General features: G+C 40.9%; 1 protein-coding gene across 1 annotated transcript; it reads left to right on the top strand.

Moving 5' to 3' along the window:
- Window positions 1–2,188: 2,188 nt before the first annotated feature.
- Window positions 2,189–9,595, top strand: map1lc3b (microtubule-associated protein 1 light chain 3 beta). Its single transcript, XM_020644285.3, has 4 exons — window positions 2,189–2,451; window positions 5,230–5,285; window positions 7,516–7,622; window positions 7,928–9,595. The coding sequence occupies exons 1-4, from the start codon at window positions 2,412–2,414 to the stop codon at window positions 8,103–8,105; spliced, it is 381 nt and encodes a 126-aa protein (XP_020499941.1). The 5' UTR covers window positions 2,189–2,411; the 3' UTR covers window positions 8,106–9,595.
- Window positions 9,596–19,938: the final 10,343 nt, after the last annotated feature.

Here is a 19,938-nt window from a genome sequence, read left to right on the forward strand (position 1 = left end):
AGTACAGAATAGCAGCAACAGGTGATCAGAGTTCCCCACCTGCTGGACAAAAATTAGAACTGCATCCTCTGCTTGGCCTTTTTTGTTAAAATTATACAACTACCAACCACTTGTCTTCATAATAAGAGAAAAAACAAACAGATATGTATATTTACCAAGGTCTTACATTTTACTTTTGCTATTAAACAATACTTATTATTTTTTATCTTCTACTCCACAACAGCTCAGAGGAAAAATAATGAATGTTGATTCTAACAGATGAAGGTCTTACCTGCAGCATGCGTTTGATCTCATAACTTTGGTAAGTTGCTCACAAAGTATATACAAACAGAAAAGAAGGCACTCGACCTCAAGGGATATTTCTTCTCTGCTTATATAGCCTTACTGTTGATTTGAGGTTATTAAATAAAGACTTTTACACTGAAGGATAAAATCTCACTTTAAATGTTGTTTAGTTTACTCAAGTATCACATTGATCAAGCATGTAACTGCATATTTTAAACTATTGCCACTTTATTCAACCAAACCATTTGTAAGTCGGCTTACTAGTTGTGTTACTAGTCTATGAATTGTAATTATCACTTTGATTGAAGGTGTCCCCAGATGTTGTGGCCTTCTCTACCAGGACGTTGTAACCATTTACATGACTTTCAAACAGTGCGGTTTTGAAATCAACCTTTTCATAGACATACTGTGACTTTTCACAAAACATAAAAGCTCTCGTGGCATAAACGCTAGTTATAAAACAGACAGGAATAAATACTGATGCCTCTTCAAACAAACATGAGCATTATAAATATGTTGATTATTTCTGTTAAGTCATTTGTAAATCCTGTAACTGCTCCCACGGAGTAGTTTTTATCATTATCACAACTGCTAGAAGAAATCTTTTAGCTGCTACACTCCAGCTGTTATCATTAACATATCATTCTTTCCCATTTCATTGTCATTTAAGTTGTTTATGTTAATATTAGAGTGATCAGTAGATTACAATACATTACTGTCTCCGCTAATATACTGGTATTTTTTTTCATTTTATTCTAACATTGTCGCCATAAATCTCTTGCAGTCGCTGTTGTTTTTGTCTTGTTCTATCTCTCTTTCTGCAAGCCCAGTCACAGCAGATGAATGTTCAACATGAGTCTGGATATTATGGAAGCCCATTTCTGCCAGTTTAAAAAAGATAAAAATGAAAACTTGGCTTTGTTGAGATTTTTATCATATTTTATCATCAAGTCATAATAATGAGATAAAAAGTCAAAATGATGAGATAATAAAGTCATAATCATGACATTCAAGGATGCATCGCGGTCACATTGAAGACTACATTCAAGGAATGGACATACAGGCCCCTGGAGCAGATGTCACAGAATAAACCACTTGAGTAAGGGACACAATAAACAAAGAGAATATTTTGATCTTTATCTCATTATTTCGAAGTTTTACCTGCTAAACCGCTAAATGTTGCAAAGTGCTTTGCTCATGGTAGATGTTGATTCTCTGTAAATAATATAAAAGTATTTGCTAGACCTGCTCTTTTGTTTGTGTGTTTTGGGACAACATCAAATAAAGATTGATTGATTGACTGGTCAGGCAGAAATACAGAGAATATAAGAAAAACACAGGATCAAAACAGTCAAAGGTGCACTATGTTGAGTTGGTCGTGAAATTTGAAAGTTAGAGAAGGGAAACAATTCTATGCTATATTTTCTGAACTAAATACACAAACTTTATTCAAAGAAAAAAATGGGTCCCTGGAATACTGTTTGGAGCTAAAAAGCTGGTAACAGGAGAGTTACAGTTTCACTGTTGCGGGCCCTCCACCATTAAGTTCTCGCGTAGCATTTTATCTTCAAACAGTGTTCCAGGGACCAGATTTTCCTCTGAGGACAGTTTGTGTGTAGAGTTATGAACACACACACCACATAATCTGTACATTCCCCAACTTTCCCATTTCTCTACCAAAACTACTAAGTGCATCTTTCTCATTTCATCCACACACAAAGAAAGTCACAGAGAACGAAATGCTGGATTTTACCCAGGGTGGAGGAACTGAGACTAAGTGCACTAAAAGTGACGCTGGAGAGAATAAGCGTCAACATGGGCACTCTTCAACTGGATACATGATACAGATGAGGAGGAGGAGGAGGAGGAGGAGGAGCAGCAGCATGACGTCAGAGGTCAGCTGATAGGTTTGTTTTGCTTGCTCGAGCTGATAAAAACACAGCCAGAGGAAGGAAGCAGCGACATCAAACAATCTATGACCTAGTTCTCTCCAGTCAGTACTTTAACAGTAAACTAACAGCGTCGAGGCCACGGATATTTTATAACCTTTTATATATATATTTTTGCTTTGAATTCAGCCGCTGCCTTCGTTTTCCTCCACTGCCAGCTGGTTGACTTGACGCAGTATGCCTTCAGAAAAAACCTTCAAACAAAGAAGGACATTTGGTAGGTGATATAACTGCTTGTGTGACCTTTTTGCAAACAACCCATCAACCCATCTGCCTTGTGTTTTATGTGTTGTTATATTGTTTATATCTAAAGCTGTCGTCTGTTTTTTTTGTTTTTTTATCTGTTTTGCACAAGATTATCCTTTATTACGACAATGTAGACGGGACAGCTGGCTGCTAGTTTAAACCCTGTAGACCATTAGGCTACAACTTATCTAAAAGTATACCTAGAGAAAACACAATGTGGGATCACTAGAAGTTTAGGTAGCCAATAAATCCGGTTATGCTGCAGGCCTATCCTTCTTTTCGGGTTTGTGTGTGTGTGTGTGCGTGTGTGTGTTTATTTGCATCAGAGCGCTTGAAGAAAACAAAGTGGAGCCGAAAAGCAGGGCAGAGAAAAAGGGCTGCAGTATTGGGGGATGGGACAGTTTGTAAAGGAGATAAAATGGCACTTAGCGAGAAGGAACTGACTCGTCTTGGACCCAAAAGTGCGAAGTTGGCCATTGCGTTTCTTTTTGTCTTGTTTAGCATCGATGAGGGTTACTTTCGGTTACGCTTTCTCAGCTTACAGAGAGGAAATGCGTGTTTGTGGTTCTACTAGTCTATAACTTAATTCAACTTTTGAACCAAATAAAAGTTCCACTACTGGAAGATGGACCTGTGTAAAATGTATAGGTATGTGTCAGTTTGTCGTAAACATTGTTCTGTTGCATGGAAATATAAGTCCCAGGAAGACCTCAGGTAACTGACTTCCGGTCTCACCTCACAACGGAGCACGTGAGGATCTAGACAACAAAGACAAAATGTGACACGTGGTCAGAAATGTTCCTAACAAAGCTAAAGTGAAGTTAGAAAACTTTTATAGAAAACTAACACTAACCCTTTTAAACTGTATATGACAACAAGTTGATTGAAAGACCTTTGGGTTAAGTTGTCATATTGACATGAACTAAAAGTTGGTCTGTAGGCTATTGGTGCTTGTTTACAGAGTGCAGGCTGTGTAAACTAGGCCTACCAACCTTAGTTTGCATTCCACTTCTGTGTCACTGTGTAGGCCTCGGCCGATTCCTAATTTTGTCACTTGTTGGCCTGTGGGCCTATGACCAGAATGTTTTATTTCAACAACTATTTTCAATTTATGTCTAACAGTTCAAGTTTCGTTTCTCTATAGAACACAATTTAACATGACTCAAGAGACCAAATTGAGTCTTCCAGCCGTGCATGGTGGTAATGACTAATTCATACAGTATGACAGAATATAACCTATGAGTCAATGACTTCCTGTTTTATTTGTTTGTCCTTGTTATTTTGCCTTTGACACAAAGGCAGATTGGGACTGGTCCCTGGTCATGGGACACAGGTGAGCAAGCCCATTTTACGCTGAATATCTGCAATAGAATCATAACCACGGACTGTATAAAACGTGGATGTAGCCTCAATGACATCATCAATTGATTTCACAGGCCAACTTTTGAAGCCCTTCGATGGCAGTAAACATCTAGAAAATGCTTTATCCCGCTTAATTTTTCAAAACCCAAAGTTAGTGTTGGGCCGTAACCAAATTCTAGTCCAACAAGTCATGTTGATGTCTCTGATGTGACACACAAGCTTCCTAGTTCCTGATTGGATGTTATCACAGAACAATGTCCTGCATTTGCATTTATATGGCAGTAACTTCAGGAAGACATTTGAGAATTGAGTGAAACAGATTATCTCATCAGTCAACTTTCTTTTGGCAAACATTTTGTAATGGCATGTCACAAGACTGGATAGCATTAACTCAGTTTCACCTGACTATGACAACTTACATGATCCAGTTAACTTCATTTGACTGCTTGATTATAAGCAGTCAGTTTCATTTCCACCATTAATATCAAAGGATTGATTTAAAGTTTGAAGGAGATGATGGTGAAGTTGAGATCTTCAGATTTACTGTGTTTAAGTGTACTGACCAATGCCATTCAGACCTTATGTCAGTCTGTTTATTTTATCAGTAGTAGTATCTGTAGCTGGTTATTTTTTGATTAGTTACAAATCACAAAATAAGGTAAAACCCAGATAGGAGGATCCCATTCAGCCATATGTGAATGAATGATTAATTCAATCAGCAGCAGAGTTACTGGCTTCAATGTGTGTTTAAATGTCTATCTTCAGCAAAGTATCTGACCAGTCTAAGATACCCAGACAAACCAGGCTCAGTTCAGTTTTAATGTCTTGTTTGTTAACTACTCACACTTTGAGTGCACTCTGGAGAAATTGAGTAGAACATAAGTGAATTATATTTGTTGTCAATAATCTGCTAATCACAATGCGGTTTACAGCGTGAGTGGATTTTAGGAAAGCCCATTATGATTTCACCAGAGTTCCTTATTCCACTGAGCAGTTAGTGAAATATATTCTGTGTTTTATTCAAAGTTTACAAAATAATCTTATGACATTTGACTATAGTTTCTTTTTTTTAACTTATTTATGATAAGCATTGTGGAAGACAAATTACATCTTTGACATTCTGAAATTAAGATTAAGATAAAAAATATATTAAAAAACATCTTGATGGCTGCTCCTCACAAGCTCACCAAATGTGAGGATTCAGGATTGGACTGACTCTGCATGTGTATGTTTTGGGGGATGGGGCTTTATCTCCTAATTACCTCCATTTTTTTTTTTCCCTGTGTATTTTGTGGATGACCTAATTTGTGTTTTTTATCCTGCAGTGCAAATATCTCTGTGTTGCTTTACATTTCTGTTTACCTCAGTCTGTTTTTCTACTCTACAGATCAGAGAGTAGAAGATGTCAGACTGATCCGAGAACAACACCCTAACAAGATACCTGTAAGTAAAAACTGAAGCTTATGCATGAAACTCTTTGACTAAAGCTAGAAGTGCAGAAATGAATCAGCATTATGTGCACAGAAGCATGGAGGAAGACAGACTGCAACTGAAAATGTTTCCTGGTTGTGATGAAATGTTATTTGTTCTCCCATTCCTGCAAGCTCTAATATCAGTATTTTCCAGCACAGTGCACTCGGCTTATGATTGTGAAAATGTTCATCTGTTCAAGTATAATTCATCATGTTCAGACAATAAAGAATGAATAAACCACAATTATCCATCTGGTTTAATCAACTTTTACTGAGGAGCAAAACTCAACCTTTAAATTTGAAAGAAATGATGGATTGACATTTATCGTTAGAATTATCAATATTGACTTATCAGTGGTGACACTTTTTTTTGTGATATTTCCCAGCCCTACTGCTTACAGAGCCAATGGAATTTTTTTTTTTTTTTTTACGAGAAATGGGTGTGGTTGCATCTGCTAGTTTGTCAGATGTGAAGTGACTCCTAGCAACAACTAAGAAACAAACACACATCTCAAGTTTCACCTGCTCATTTTATCATTTTTGAGATTGAGTTTCACTACAGCCTTCCATCTGCTGTTCAGTGAAAAGCCTCTTCTCATCTTGAAAACCCTGAGTGATTGTGTGTGTGGGTTTTCAGTGTTCTTTCTAGGAGTCGTAAACTGCTATGTCATGGTTAAAGTTGAGACCAGAGGCAGGCGCACTGAGTCACTGTACTGAAACTCTATCCGTCCAGGGTGGAGCCTGTGGGGGAGTAGAGCTGTATGACAGACTGAATATGTCTCCCAAACCAGATCCTGCCTTGCCAAAAAACATACCAGCTGCCATGATAAAAGGAGCTCAATGCTCCTTTACACTTAGCACTTTGCATCTAAGCTTACTTAGTAGACTGGTATGTCCATTATCATTGTTATTTTAATATGGAAAGTGTGACAAATAACTTGTCTCAGAGGAAAATATCAGCTGTAAACAAGCATGCATTTTACTGTCTTTCTGTCAACGTAACATCATCTAGTTTTATTTATACACAAAATGGAAATGGACTATGCTAGTATAGCACTTTTCATCTGACCACTCGCAGTGCTTTTGTACAACATGTCACATTCACCCTTTCACACACTGATGGCAGAGGCTGCTACGGAAAGTGCCAAACTTGCAGGAGCTGAGAATAGAACTGATTACTTTTTCCTTGAAAGATGACCCCCTACCACTCAACCACAGCTGCCCCATTACTCTGATGACTCATTTCTTGATAATATCAGAAATCTGTTCAAAAGGATCAACTTTTTCTGCAACCCATGTTTACGTCATCAAGCGATATAATCTTACCAAAGCCCTAAAAGGTATTTCATTATGATGCAAGAAACATAGCAGCTAATCCTCAACGTAAAACACTAAACCTATATAATTTCATTGGATAGGCACAGATTCATCATAATTATGTAACTTAGTCATTTCATCTATTTGTAAATATAGATCTCATCTAAAAACATACTGTACCCTTCACGGTCGGTTATATTCAGCCTGTGAAAACAGGAAGTTTATATCCCATGGTTTCCTTCCCTGAGTTAACAGTTATAGTGTGCCCAGGTGGCATGGAGCATTAACATCTCCTTCTTGACATTGACAAAACTGACTTAAAGTAACTCAACAGAAGATTGAAGCATGCAATATGTAATCCTATCAAGAGGTAGCATAAACACAAGTGTTAAAAGTGAAGTGTGCTTAATTGTTTGATGTCAGAGTCAGACAGAGGGTGCTCTGTGGCAGCCAGCCTTAGTCATGGTGTTGCAGCAAATTCAACTGGACTTTTATAAGAAATGAAGCTGTCTGTATGCAGCCATTTTGTCTTCTTCCGGCTCGTTGAAATCACATTTTAGCTTGATTAAATGTCTTGACGTACAGATAATTTGGGTTCAGATCTCAAGCAGCTCAGTCTTGGTTCAGTAAATATAGACTTCACATTTACATGTACATTTCAGAGAGGCACAAGGCTGTGATCCTTTTATATGTTTACCATATTTCCAATATCTCAGATCTCATAACCCTTTTCATCGCCTTACTGGTTCCCTTTATTTTACCTCGACTGGTTTCCACTTTTGGAGTGTCAGGTCCAAAGGGAGGATACTGTCCTTATAGATCTCAAACACAACCAGAGTAAAAGGGGAGAAGTTACTCACTGAGTATGCCTGTGTCTCCTGCAGGTGATCATTGAGAGATACAAAGGAGAGAAACAGCTTCCTATTTTGGACAAGACCAAATTCCTGGTGCCAGACCATGTCAACATGAGTGAACTCATCAAGATTATAAGGTAGACCTGAATTTCTCGCCCCTCTTCTCCCCTGTCCTTTGTTTTTTTCACCTCTCCTTCTCCCTTCTGTTCTCGTTCCTTCTAATCCTCTCCTCTTTATCTCCTTCTTCATGTTTTTCCATTTTATTCGCCATTCTCTACTTTTTTTTTTCTCCCATTTTTCTTTCCCCTTCCATCTCGTCTTTTTTCCCCCCCTTGTCTTTTCTTTTTCACTTCCTATCCTCTTCTCTCCTTCTCTGTCTTCTGGAATACAGTATTTCTTTCTCCACTTGTCCTAACTCTTCCATATTTTTGCTGTCCACTAGGAGGCGCCTCCAGCTTAACTCCAACCAAGCCTTTTTCCTGCTCGTCAATGGCCATAGCATGGTCTCGGTGTCGGCTGCCATCTCTGAGGTGTATGAAAGGGAGAGGGACCAAGATGGCTTCCTTTACATGGTGTATGCATCCCAGGAGACCTTTGGTGCTGCAAGGACCACCCAGTGAACAACGTTCCTCCTTCTTCCGCCTCACAAGCCATTGGACAATTGTAGTTTTTATCCTCCTAGTGTTTGTTGCCACACACATTTAGTCTGGAGCGTTTTATCTAAACCCAGTGTAGAATATTTCACAGCTCTATTCGTTCAGATTTTATTATTTGATATCATGATTGCAGTGAATGAATATACACAGTAGCATAAAACCACAAGAGTTGACAAGAGTGGCAGTATTAAAGTAGAGAAATCCTCAAATCTGACTGTTACTCAGGTCAAAAGTGTTTTAGTGATTGCCTCTTCTTTATACTTCCTGGTTAATCATGTCCATTGTTGATGGCAGTTACTTTTAGTGTTGTGGTTACAGGTCTCCGGGGCTGTGTTAATGAATACATTTCATGTAGTATGACATGAAAGTGGAAATGTTTCACCATGTTTCCATATATACATTAGCCATTTAACATGCCAATCTAAATTATAAAGTGTTTGGAGACATACACTAGAGAGGTCGTTAAGGGTGTCTGGGTTACAAGATGCATTTTGGCGATTTTATCACAGCTTGAAGGTAAAACTTAGCGATTTTAGTTTCCATCAAAGTTATTTTCCCAGCGAAAAATGCTAAATGAAGTAGAGAAGTTCCATGTGACAAATGACATCGCTGCTGTGTGTCTGCTCTACATTCCCTCTGTGGTTCTTTGGTGTTTTTATCCCTCCCTGCTTGTAGTCTAAAGCATCGCCACTGTAACAAAGAAACTGCTTTTACTTTTGAAAAGGAGAATTGTTATCTGCAATAGAGAAATTGCCTTGGTGTACAGATACCATTGCATTTATGACTTTGAATATATGAGAATGTTACCAAGTTGACTTTGGACATGTACAAGGAGCATGTATGACTATATGTGTGGATGAGGGTCGATAGTGTTTCTGTAAAGGTTGATGAGTTGAGGGGTTTGCCATTTTCTTTACTTTTTTCCCTTTTAAAATGTATTTATTAAGGTCACCGAGGAGTGAAGTAAGGAATAAAAGGACGGTTGATCAGCATCATGACTGACAATCTGTCTGTTTGGCTTTTGAACCACAGGGCTCACAGGTTCTTTTTGGAGAAAGGAAGAAAAAAAGTCCCTCTTTTGATGTTCCTTCACACTTTTTATTCTGTTGTGCAACTCCTCCTCCTGACATTATCTTAACAAATCTTGATTTAGCTGCTTTTATATTGCAGTATTTTATCATATTGGTTCTTTTTAAATGCGATTTATTTCATTTTACTTCATGTCTTCACTATTCTCCGTCTTCTCTATATGAGGTACAAAGGAGACTTTTTGCTGACAAGTGAAAGCCACCGTGTGTTTGTTGCAGAGGGGTGGAGCATTTGTTTCAGAGCTTTCCTTTCTGCCTGCTCCTTTGTTTCACATACACATCCACCACTCTCAGCAATATCACACAGCCTACTCTAATGTATTTATGTTGTTTCTTTTTGTAAACAATAAAACAAGAAAGAAAGATCATCTGTGTGGCTCATGCCTTCTGTTATAAAGTACTGTCTCCAATTCATTACTTTGAATTTTGAAATAACTGGTACATTGCAGCACAAATGTATATGAGATGAGATGAGATTCAACTTTATTGTCATTACACATATACAAGTATAGAGTAACGAAATGAGGTTTGGCATCTCACCAGAAGTGCAAATAAGCAGAAAGTGCAATAGTCTGTGCTATGTACAGTAATTACAAAATTTACAGATGTAGACTAAAAAAAGTGAATTATTAGGTATATATGGATGGCTGGAAGTGTATTCTTAGGATTATAATATACAGATTAAGGTGCAGTGAGCATGCTATACTAGTTTACAGATAATATAAAGCAGCCATATATGCAGCCAGATGGTGTCGATAGTAACAAAAATGAACCAGTCATGTAAAACATATCACAGCATGGCACTGTTTGGGCGCTGGTTAAGTTGAGTCAGTAGAGCCAGAGTCCCATGTGCCGAGGCTAAAGTCCCTGTCGCACTGGTTGCAGGTCCAAATCCTGGTCTTTGCATTGTTTGATGCATGTCATAGCCCTCTGTCTTTCACAATAATTCTCTCTCTAGCTGTCCTATTTATTGAAGGCAAAAAAATAAAAATAAAGCAGAATGGCACTATCGCTGTCAAAGATACATGCCGTATCAATACAACTGAAAGATTATTCTCAGCTAATTTTGTATAACTGTGAGAATTTCTCTCAAGTCTCCACTACAGAGGGCATGACAGAGCTACTGAACACCGAGCACAAAAAGCGTCATCCGGGAATGAAAGGTCTCAGAGAATGAAAGGCAAGTTTGAGTATAGTGCATGATTATTAGACACTGGTGAGAACAACTGCATGTAATGCCCAGTCAGTGAATTTTATTAACAATTTTAACATTTTCTGGGAACGCAGACCTCTTTTTAAGGCAGATGGATTTTGCCTGAACATGTCAGGGGTGAAACTGTTCACCTCCAACCTATTTAACTCCCTGCCTCAACCATCAGTTCTCTCTGCCAAGGACAAGAGACAAAAGAAAACAGCTTTCAAGAAAGACAAAACACAGCGTGATGGAAACCTTCGTCAAGAATCACGTCTGCCAGTATCTGAGGAGAGACCTAAAGAGGAGAGACATCGGAACCAAGAGGAGGGGTATCCATCCACCTTCGACCCCCTCACCAACACCAACACCTGTGAAGTCTCACCGCCCTTGCCCCCTCGAACCCCGATCAGATCTCCCTCCTCCCCCCACCTGGAGTTCATTGACCAGATGAAGGAGCTGGTCAATGCTGGATTAAAAAGTACCCCCTGCCCTTCTCCCTTTTTCTCTTCCATAAACACCCGACGGCGCCCACCATCGCTCGTTCCGACTCGGCTCTCACCCCGCCCCCGTCCCTCCGCGGGTGTGTCATGTTTTGTCTCCTCAGCTTGATAAGGATGAAAAGCAGAACATTGCAGAGGTCAAACTGATGTGTTTTGGGTCCAGGCTGCAAGGATATCAGCAGTCATGACTCTCTCCAAGATAAGCCGGGGCCCTGCACGTCAGTAGGTTCCAAAATCTCTGTGATGATAGGTAATAGAAGAATAAAGGGGACTCTGCCATGAAACAAAAGGCAGTTATGTGATTTTGCAAACTTGTCAAAACTTAGCATCCATTCCTTTTGAGCCACAACCTGTCCCAAAAACGTTAGCAGATAAAGCTTCTAGGACCCTAAAGCTGGCTCTACTAAACATTAGATCACTGGCAGGGAAATCATTTTTAATCAATGATTTTATTACTGAGCACAAGCTTGATTTTATGTTTTTAACTGAAACTAGATCTAAATAACAGTGTCGCTGTTCTTACCGAGTCAACCCCTCCCAACTTCAGTTTTGTAAGCGAGGCTAGAGTGCATAAGAGAGGAGGAGGAGTTGCAGTTTTGTTTAATGATTCCTTCCGATGTAAGCAATTATCTTTTGGAAATTTTGCTTCTTTTGAATATGTGGCCCTTCAGTCCACCCCCAGAGCCATGTTCCTAAATATTTACAGGCCACCTAAATACTGTGCAAACTTTTTCGATGATTTCACTGAACTGCTGTCTGTGATCTGTATTGACTGTGTTATTATTGTTGGTGATTTTAACATCCATGTTGATAACCCCCAGGACAGAGGGACTAAACATCTCCAATGTTGTTGTTTCAGATGTTGCCCTCTCTGATCACTCCTGTGTTTTATTTAAGAGTACTATCTTGGTGTACAAAAGTATTCAAACAAAAGTGATTACAAAACGGTGTATCACTGAAAACACCAGTGAAATATTTTACCAGGTTTTCTCTTCCACAGCTGCCCTGTCCTGGGGCTCAGTCAGTGAGTTGGTAGATAACTTCAATTCTAAAATCACAAATGTTATTGATTCCATTGCTCCCACTAAGGTGAAGGTTGTCTCTGGTAAGAACAAAATCTCCATGGGAAAATTCGACACTGGTAAGAAACGGAAAAAGAGATAGTCGAAAAACGCTGAACGCAGGTGGCGTAAAACTAATCCCCAGATTCATTATAACATCTACAAAGAGAGACTTCCCACTTATAATTCACAACTGAGGAATGCAAGGCAATCTTTCTTCTCTGACATCATCACCAGAAACATTAATAATGCTTGTGCCCTGTTTGCTACTGTCGACAGGCTAACAAACCCTCCTGTGTCAATAGCATCTGAATTTCATTCTACCAGGGCCTGTAATACATTTTCCACCTTCTTTACTGAAAAAATCCAGAAAAGTAGACAAACTGTCAGTAACTGATCATCAGGATCAGGATATGTGCTCTGTCCATTTAAAACCAACTTAAGCACCATGACACAATTTAATCAAATCAACCTTAAAAACCTGGAGGACATTATACAACAATTAAATTCTTCCTCCTGCTGCCTTGATATTCAGCAAACAGGTTTTTTTTTAAAAAAGTCTCCGAAGTCATGGCTCCAGATCTGTTACAAATTGTAAACCTGTCTCTTCTCTTGTCAATAATGAACAATTACAGGCCTATATCAAATCTTCCTTTTTTAAGTAAAATAATCGAAAAAGCTGTTTTTCAACAGTTAAATAACTTCTTGACATTGAGCGACTGTTTCAATGTCTTCCAGTCAGGTTTTAGACAAAATCACAGCACTGAGACAGCTCTGGTTAAAGTGTTTAATGACGTCCATTTAAACACAGACAGTGGCAGAACCTCAGTCTTTTACTTGATCTCAGTGCTGCATTTGACCACAATATATTGGAAAACTTGGACCGACTGGAAAACTTGGTTGGAGTTTCTGGCACAGTACTAAACTGGTTTGAATCCTACTTAAAGGACAGGGACTTCTTCGTGTCTGTAGGTAACTTCAAATCTGAGCAAACAAAAAATACTTGTGGAGTTCTCCAAGGTTCCATCCTGGGGCCTCTTCTGTTTAACCTCTACATGCTCCCACTAGCTCAGATTATAAAAAACAATAAAATAAGTTATCATAACTACTGGCTGGCAGCTGGTAGTGACTGGCTGGCGGCGCGACCGGTCGCAGCGGCCCCTCTCTCTACCGATAGAGCGGTGTGTCTTCTTTTTCTAACTTTTCTTTTGACTCTTCTACCTGTTTTACTATGGAAAAACACAATTACAGCCGTCGATTTTTACTGGACTTAAACAGCAACAGCCTTTCCGTGGAGTTATTACCCGAATCACTGAGACAACAGCTTCAAACTTTGGGACTGCTTCGCGAGCCGGTTTACCCCCCAGAGAGGAGATGTAAACGTAAACGGTGCGAGCAGAAACAAAAGCGAGGTAAACGTGGAGGCATAAGAGCGAGACTGGCTAAAATACCACACAGGTCCGCTCTTCCAACTCTTCTACTGGCAAATGTAAGATCTCTGGACAATAAAATGGACCATATAGAGCTACTGAGAGCTGCGCAACGCGATGTGAGGGACGGCTGTGCGTACATTTTCACAGAGACATGGCTGAACGAACACATCCCAGACTCCACCGTTCAGATTGAACAATTCACATGCTACCGTTCGGACAGAATCCTTATTAAAGGAGGAAAGAAGAAAGGTGGTGGAGTCTGTGTTGTAAACACTGTTCACCGCTGATGGAGTTTATGATCATAAAGTGCCGTCCTTTCTAGCGACCCTGCTGGTCGCTGTGTATATTCCCCCCACCACTAACAACGCTGATAGAGTCGATGCACTTTGGGAACTTTACAACGCCATCAGTGAGCAACAGACAACCCACCCAGACTGATTTTTCATCATCGCTGGGGATTTTAACCATGCAAATCTCAAGACGGTTTTACCCCACTTCCACCAACACGTGACCTTTCCCACAAGAGAAGGTAACATTCTGGACATGATTTACACATCAGTTAAAGGTGCTTACAAAGCTTCACCCCTCCCCCACATCGGCCACTCTGACCATATCAGTGTAATGCTAATGCCAGCTTACAGACCCAGGGTTAAAGTCACCAAACCAGTTCTGAAGCAGGTATGTGTGTGGCCAGAGGGGGCCTCTGCTGCACTACAAGACTGCTTTGATACCACAGACTGGGAGATGTTTAAGCAGGCAGCCAGCTACAACAACCACACAGACATTGAGGAGTATTCTGACACTGTTACCTCCTACATTAGCAAATGCATTGCTGATGTCACCACCACCACCAGAACCATCACCACCCGGGCTAACCAGAAGCCATGGCTGACAGGAGAGGTACGCGGGCTACTGAGGGCCAGGAACACCGCCTTCAGAGCTGGGGACGCAGCCTGCCTGAGAACAGCGAGGGCCAACCTGTCCCGTGGCATCAGGAAAGCCAAACGCAGCTACACACTAAAAATAACCGGACATTTCAAGGACAGCAGAGACACGCGGGGCCTGTGGCGTGGTATCCAGACCATCACAGACTACATACCCAAGCCACAGACCTGTGACAGCAACACCTCTCTGCTGAACGACCATAACAGCTTCTTTGCCAGGTTTGAAGCACACAACAGCACGCCCCCACAGAAGACCACCCCACCTCCCCACAACCAGACCCTGTGCCTGACTGCAGCCAGCGTGAAGAGAACCTTCTCCAAGATCAACACCCGCAAGGCTGCAGGTCCAGACAACATTCCTGGCTGTGTGCTGAAGGACTGTGCAGAGGAGCTTAAAGATGTCTTCACAGACATTTTCAACGCTTCTGAGTCAGGCTGTTGTTCCGTCGTGCTTCAAAGCCACCACCATCATACCCGTTCCAAAGAAGCCCTCACCATCCACTTTCAATGACTATCGACCCGTTGCACTGACACCCATCATCATGAAGTGCTTTGAAAGGTTAGTCATGGCCTACATAAAATCCACCCTCCCCGCCACCCTGGACCCCTACCAGTTTGCATCCCGAGGTAACAGATCCACCGAGGATGCCATCTGTTCTGCTCTTCACCCAGCCCTCACCCACCTGGACACCAAAAACTCATACATCAGAATGCTGTTCATAGACTTCAGTTCAGCATTCAACACCATCATCCCTCAGCAGCTGATCGGCAAACTGGACCAGCTGGGGCTCAGCACTTCCCTGTGCAACTGGCTGCTGGACTTCCTCAGTGAGAGGCCTCAGACAGTGCAGGTCGGCGGCAACACAGCCAAAACCACCGTCATGAGCACTGGGGCTCCCCAAGGTTGTGTGCTCAGCCCCCTGCTCTTTACGCTGCTGACCCACGACTGCGCTCCATCCTTCAGCAGCAACCACATTGTGAAGTTCGCGGACAACATAACAGTGGTTTGTCTCATCTCCAACAACGATGAGACGCACTACAGGATGGAGGTCAGCCAACTGGCCACATGGTGCAGAGACAACAACCTCTTCCTGAACGTCGACAAGACCAAGGAGGTTGTTGTCGACTTCCGGAGATTCCCCACTCCTAAACCCCCACTGAGCATCAACGGTGCTGCTGTGGAGAGAGTGAGCAGCACCAAGTTCCTGGGGGTTCACACCAGTGAGGATCTCTCCTGGACAACCAACACCACATCACTGGCCAGGAAGTCCCAGCAGCGCCTCTACTTCCTCCGCAAGCTGAAGAGAGCACGAGCCCCCCCATCCATCATGTGCTCCTTCTACAGAGGCACCATCGAGAGCATCCTGACCAGCTGCATCACTGTGTGGCTTGGGAGCGGCACTGCTGCCAACCGCAGACCCTGCAGCGCACAGTGAAGGCTGCTGAATGGATTATTGGTGTCCCACTCCCCTCTCTTCTGGACCTCTACGGTACCCGCCTCACCCGCAAAGCAACCAGCATTGTGCGTGGCCCCACCCACCCCTCATACAGCCTCCTGACATCGGGGAGACGGTACCACAGCCTGCGGGCTGGCTCCACCAGAGAAACAGCTTCTTCCACCAAGCTGTCAGGAAGCTTAACTCTCTCCCCTCTCTTCCTTCCCTCACCTCTGCCCCCACGAACACTGGACGTTGAAACCCCCTCCCGTTTGCCACCAAGAACTCTGGACTAATAACTCTGAAGCTAACTTTTCAAAAGTTTACTGCACATTGCACAAGTTTACTTTTTCTTTCAATTTTATTTACCATTTTGTACCTTTTGCACAATTTAGAATTTATTACTGTAAATATTATTTATCTTATTTTTACCTAATTTTATTTGATCTATTTTACCTTATTTTGGTTGTATTGCACCGCGGGACGGAGACAAACGAAATTTCGATTCCACTGTATGTCTGGCATATTTTGAAACTGACAATAGAGTTGACTTTGACTACACAAATATATATTACAATGTCGCCAGGCAACCATGGTCCCATAAAAGCACTGGGTAAATGCATAGAGCAAATGTGCAAAAATTTTCTCCAGCTAAACAAAAACAAAACTGAGGTTGTTGTTTTTGGAGCAAAGGAGGAGCGACTAAGAGTCAGCACACAGCTTCAGTCAGTAAGACTTAAAACCACAGACCAGGCAAGAAACCTGGGCGTAGTGATGGACTCAGACCTCAATTTTAAAAGCCACACTAAGACAATTACAAAGTCAGCCTACTATCACCTAAAGAACATATCAAGAATTAGAGGACTTATGTCCCAGCAGGACCTGGAAAAACTTGTCTATGCTTTTATCTTCAGTCATCTTGATTACTGCAACAGTGTCTTTACAGGTCTGCCTAAAAAATCAGTGAGACAACTGCAGCTGATCCAGAACGCTGCTGCTAGAGTCCTCAACAAAACCAAGAAAATGGATCACATCAGTCCAATTCTGAGGTCTTTACACTGGCTCCCAGGCTGTCAGAGAATAGACTTTAAAATCCTGTTGCTGGTTTATAAAGCACTTAAAGGTTTAGGACCAAACTACATTAGTGACCTCCTGATTAATTATGAACCATCCAGACCACTCATGTTGTCTGGGACAGGTCTGCTCTCTGTCCCCAGAGTCAGAACCAAACATGGAGAAGCAGCGTTCAGTTTCTATGCACCTTATATCTGGAACAAACTCCCAGAAAACTGCAGGTCTGCTGAAACTCTTAGCTCTTTTAAAATCGAGGTTGAAGACTCACCTGTTTACAGCTGCCTTTCATTAAACAGCTTTAGTAAGATTTTGAATTTTAACTCTGCACTGTAACTTTTAACTCTTTTTATATTTTTACTTTATTTATTTCAATTAATTTCATTTGAACATATGTTCAGATTTAATAATCTTCTTTACTCTGTCATGATGCCTTGTGTGAATTGCCTTGTTGTTGAAATGTGCTATATAAATAAACTTGCCTTGCCTTCTATTGACAAGGCTAATAACTATCTTACAAAATCAGAGAGACAACACAGGCACCAACATGCATGTCGGAATGGTGTAGCGCCCAAACAGAAACCAAACTTTCTGTCTCGGTGAGGAGATCAAACGGTACAAAGTTAACCTCTTGAAGTAGCACCTGACAAGCCGCTCAAGCCCTAGCTTTCTTACTTGAACTAACACAACTGCAGTTTCTACCTTTGAATCATTACCACAACTCTGGAAAGACTGATCAAGGTTAAGCGCAGCAAGCACTGTCACGTTTTTAGTACACAGAACCACATCCACATTATCGAACTCTGGAGCAAAAGCTGGAGATGAATTATACTTTTCATGAGCTCTCAAGTCTTTCACTATCTGGTTTGTAACTTCCATGACAAACCCTCAAAGCGGTATCAAGAGTTGCTGATGCCTCCTCCTCCTCCCCATCAAAAAGTGCTCCCAAATCAGGTGGGAGAACAGCACCAGGTGCATCCCCTCGAGATGTCCGGCAAAAAGAAGGAGCCACCTCATCTGGACAGACAGGTGCTGATCAGGGTGCTCAAAAATAAAATACTTATCAAATAAACCTTGTTACACCATTGTAATTTTAAATATCAATTAATCAAAATGACAGTCAAACTAACAAGTACAACTAATGCTTTCAAGAAATAAAAGTCAAATCGTTAAATCTTCAAACAAAGAAAGACATGTGTGATTCTCCCAACAAATTGTACCAGTAACAAGTCAGAGAGGTTACTTACCACTCTGCACAGATCAAATTCCAAACAAACTGCACAAACAACCTGATCTAACCTGAACTAATTAGATTTTCAACTACCAAGTATCAAGCCAAATCCAAGTTCAAAAGTCAGACAAGCCCCCATTTTCTCACAACCCAGGCAAATCCTCCTAATCAAAGAATGTGCAAACTGTAAATCAGTGGTGATTGCAATGGTGAATGTGTGTAGTGTTGACGAGAGAGAGACAGAGAATAAGAAGCCAGTTTAAATACTGAGGCCCTGTGTGCTCAGGTGCACAACATCAAATTAAGTGGCTCCGCCCCTCTCTACCTGAAGGCAACCTGAGAGGGGAGAAACACAAGGCAGCAGAAAGAGCTCTGACTGGGTGTGTGTTTATGGTGCACCAGAAACAGTGCACAGTGATCTGGGTCGGAACTTTGAGTCCGAGGTGTTCCAGAAAATGGGCTCACTGTTATTGAGAAAACACACAACACACAACACACAGTCAGTCATCGACAACAGTCTGATGGACCGGTAGAAAGATTTAACTCCACCCTGCAGAAGATTTTGGCCAACAGCCGAGCGCTGACACTGGGAAAGGGACCTTATGATCCCCTACATGCTTTAAAAGGGAGGAATTTACACCACGGGCCAGATTGAATTTCTAGCTTTCAGTCAGCAGAGGGAGCTAACTGCGTTCTACACTGACAGCTCAAAAATCACCCATTATTGACATTTTTGACGCTGCTTTTCTGTTTGTTTGGAAGAAGCCAGATCAATTTTCCCTTACTCCTAAATGTTGTTTCATTATTGATGCATAAATGAGGCTCCTGAAAGTAAGTGTGGATTTTTAAAAGGCACTGCAGTTGTTGAAGGGCAAGCAGGAGTCTCCAAACAGCCCTGAAATACAAATACAACTACTTAGCACACATTTATTTTTACTTTCTTAGTTTTTTGGATCTCTATAAGCTCTCTTTAATTATATCTCATTGTTTATGTGAAAAGATGATTCCTCCCTGAATATAGAATGTTTCATTTATTAGAGTTTATCAGATGTCAGATATCTGGACAACAGAGTTAAAAATATAATGCAATATGTTATACAGTATATATATCAGAACTCATAGACATGAAATAAATCCCATTTTCATTAGTATGTGATCATATGGATGGACTTGTAATCTGTGCGATCTTTTTAATTTTTATGAAGTGATACTCTTTCACCTGGACTGTTCATCAGTGTGATGTGTGTAAAGCTTACACTAATTTCTCATTGAGTTAGAATGCAGTCTAACCACACAGTTTAGATTAAATTTTTTCATGTGTCATGGTTTTTGTGATATAGTCTCTGAAATAGTTCATACATTTGTACCTATAATGTAACATTATAAACATCATTTTTGGCAATAAAACAAAACGTACGAGCTACCAAACTCCATTCAATCTACGCACTTAATGATAGTGATGATTGTGGTGACGATGATGATGGTTTTAGGGAATTACTGATTGATGTGAATCATATTTTAAGCAGGTGTATTCCCTTGTTTTTCCATCTGTTTGACTTTAAGACTTTACATTTTGGACCTCTTATCCAAAATCATTCAGCTTTAACAACATAGAAAGATGCATTAATGGGTTCTGTAAGAAATAATTTCAAAGCTTTTGCCATGTGCATATGTGTCTTTCATTTATGTAAAGATAACAAATACATTTTATTATTCTCTTGATGCATAAAAAAAAAGACCTCTGACACCCTTCGTTGTGACTGTATCTGACCGACTGTGACCCCTCCCCAGGCGGCCAGTCTGAGACAGCTTGAAGAGGAGAACCATGACGCGGCAGC

This window comes from Labrus bergylta, chromosome 7, assembly GCF_963930695.1.
Source record: "Labrus bergylta chromosome 7, fLabBer1.1, whole genome shotgun sequence".
Lineage (NCBI taxonomy): Eukaryota > Metazoa > Chordata > Actinopteri > Labriformes > Labridae > Labrus > Labrus bergylta.

What these genes read in the sequence shown, in the direction of transcription:
- map1lc3b (XM_020644285.3), top strand. Translation starts at nt 2,412, where the DNA reads ATGCCTTCAGAAAAAACCTTCAAACAAAGAAGGACATTTG. An exon ending in CAAACAAAGAAGGACATTTG is followed by an intron (nt 2,452 to 5,229) that starts GTAGGTGATATA and finishes TCTACTCTACAG; the next exon opens with ATCAGAGAGTAGAAGATGTC. An exon ending in GAACTCATCAAGATTATAAG is followed by an intron (nt 7,623 to 7,927) that starts GTAGACCTGAAT and finishes GCTGTCCACTAG; the next exon opens with GAGGCGCCTCCAGCTTAACT.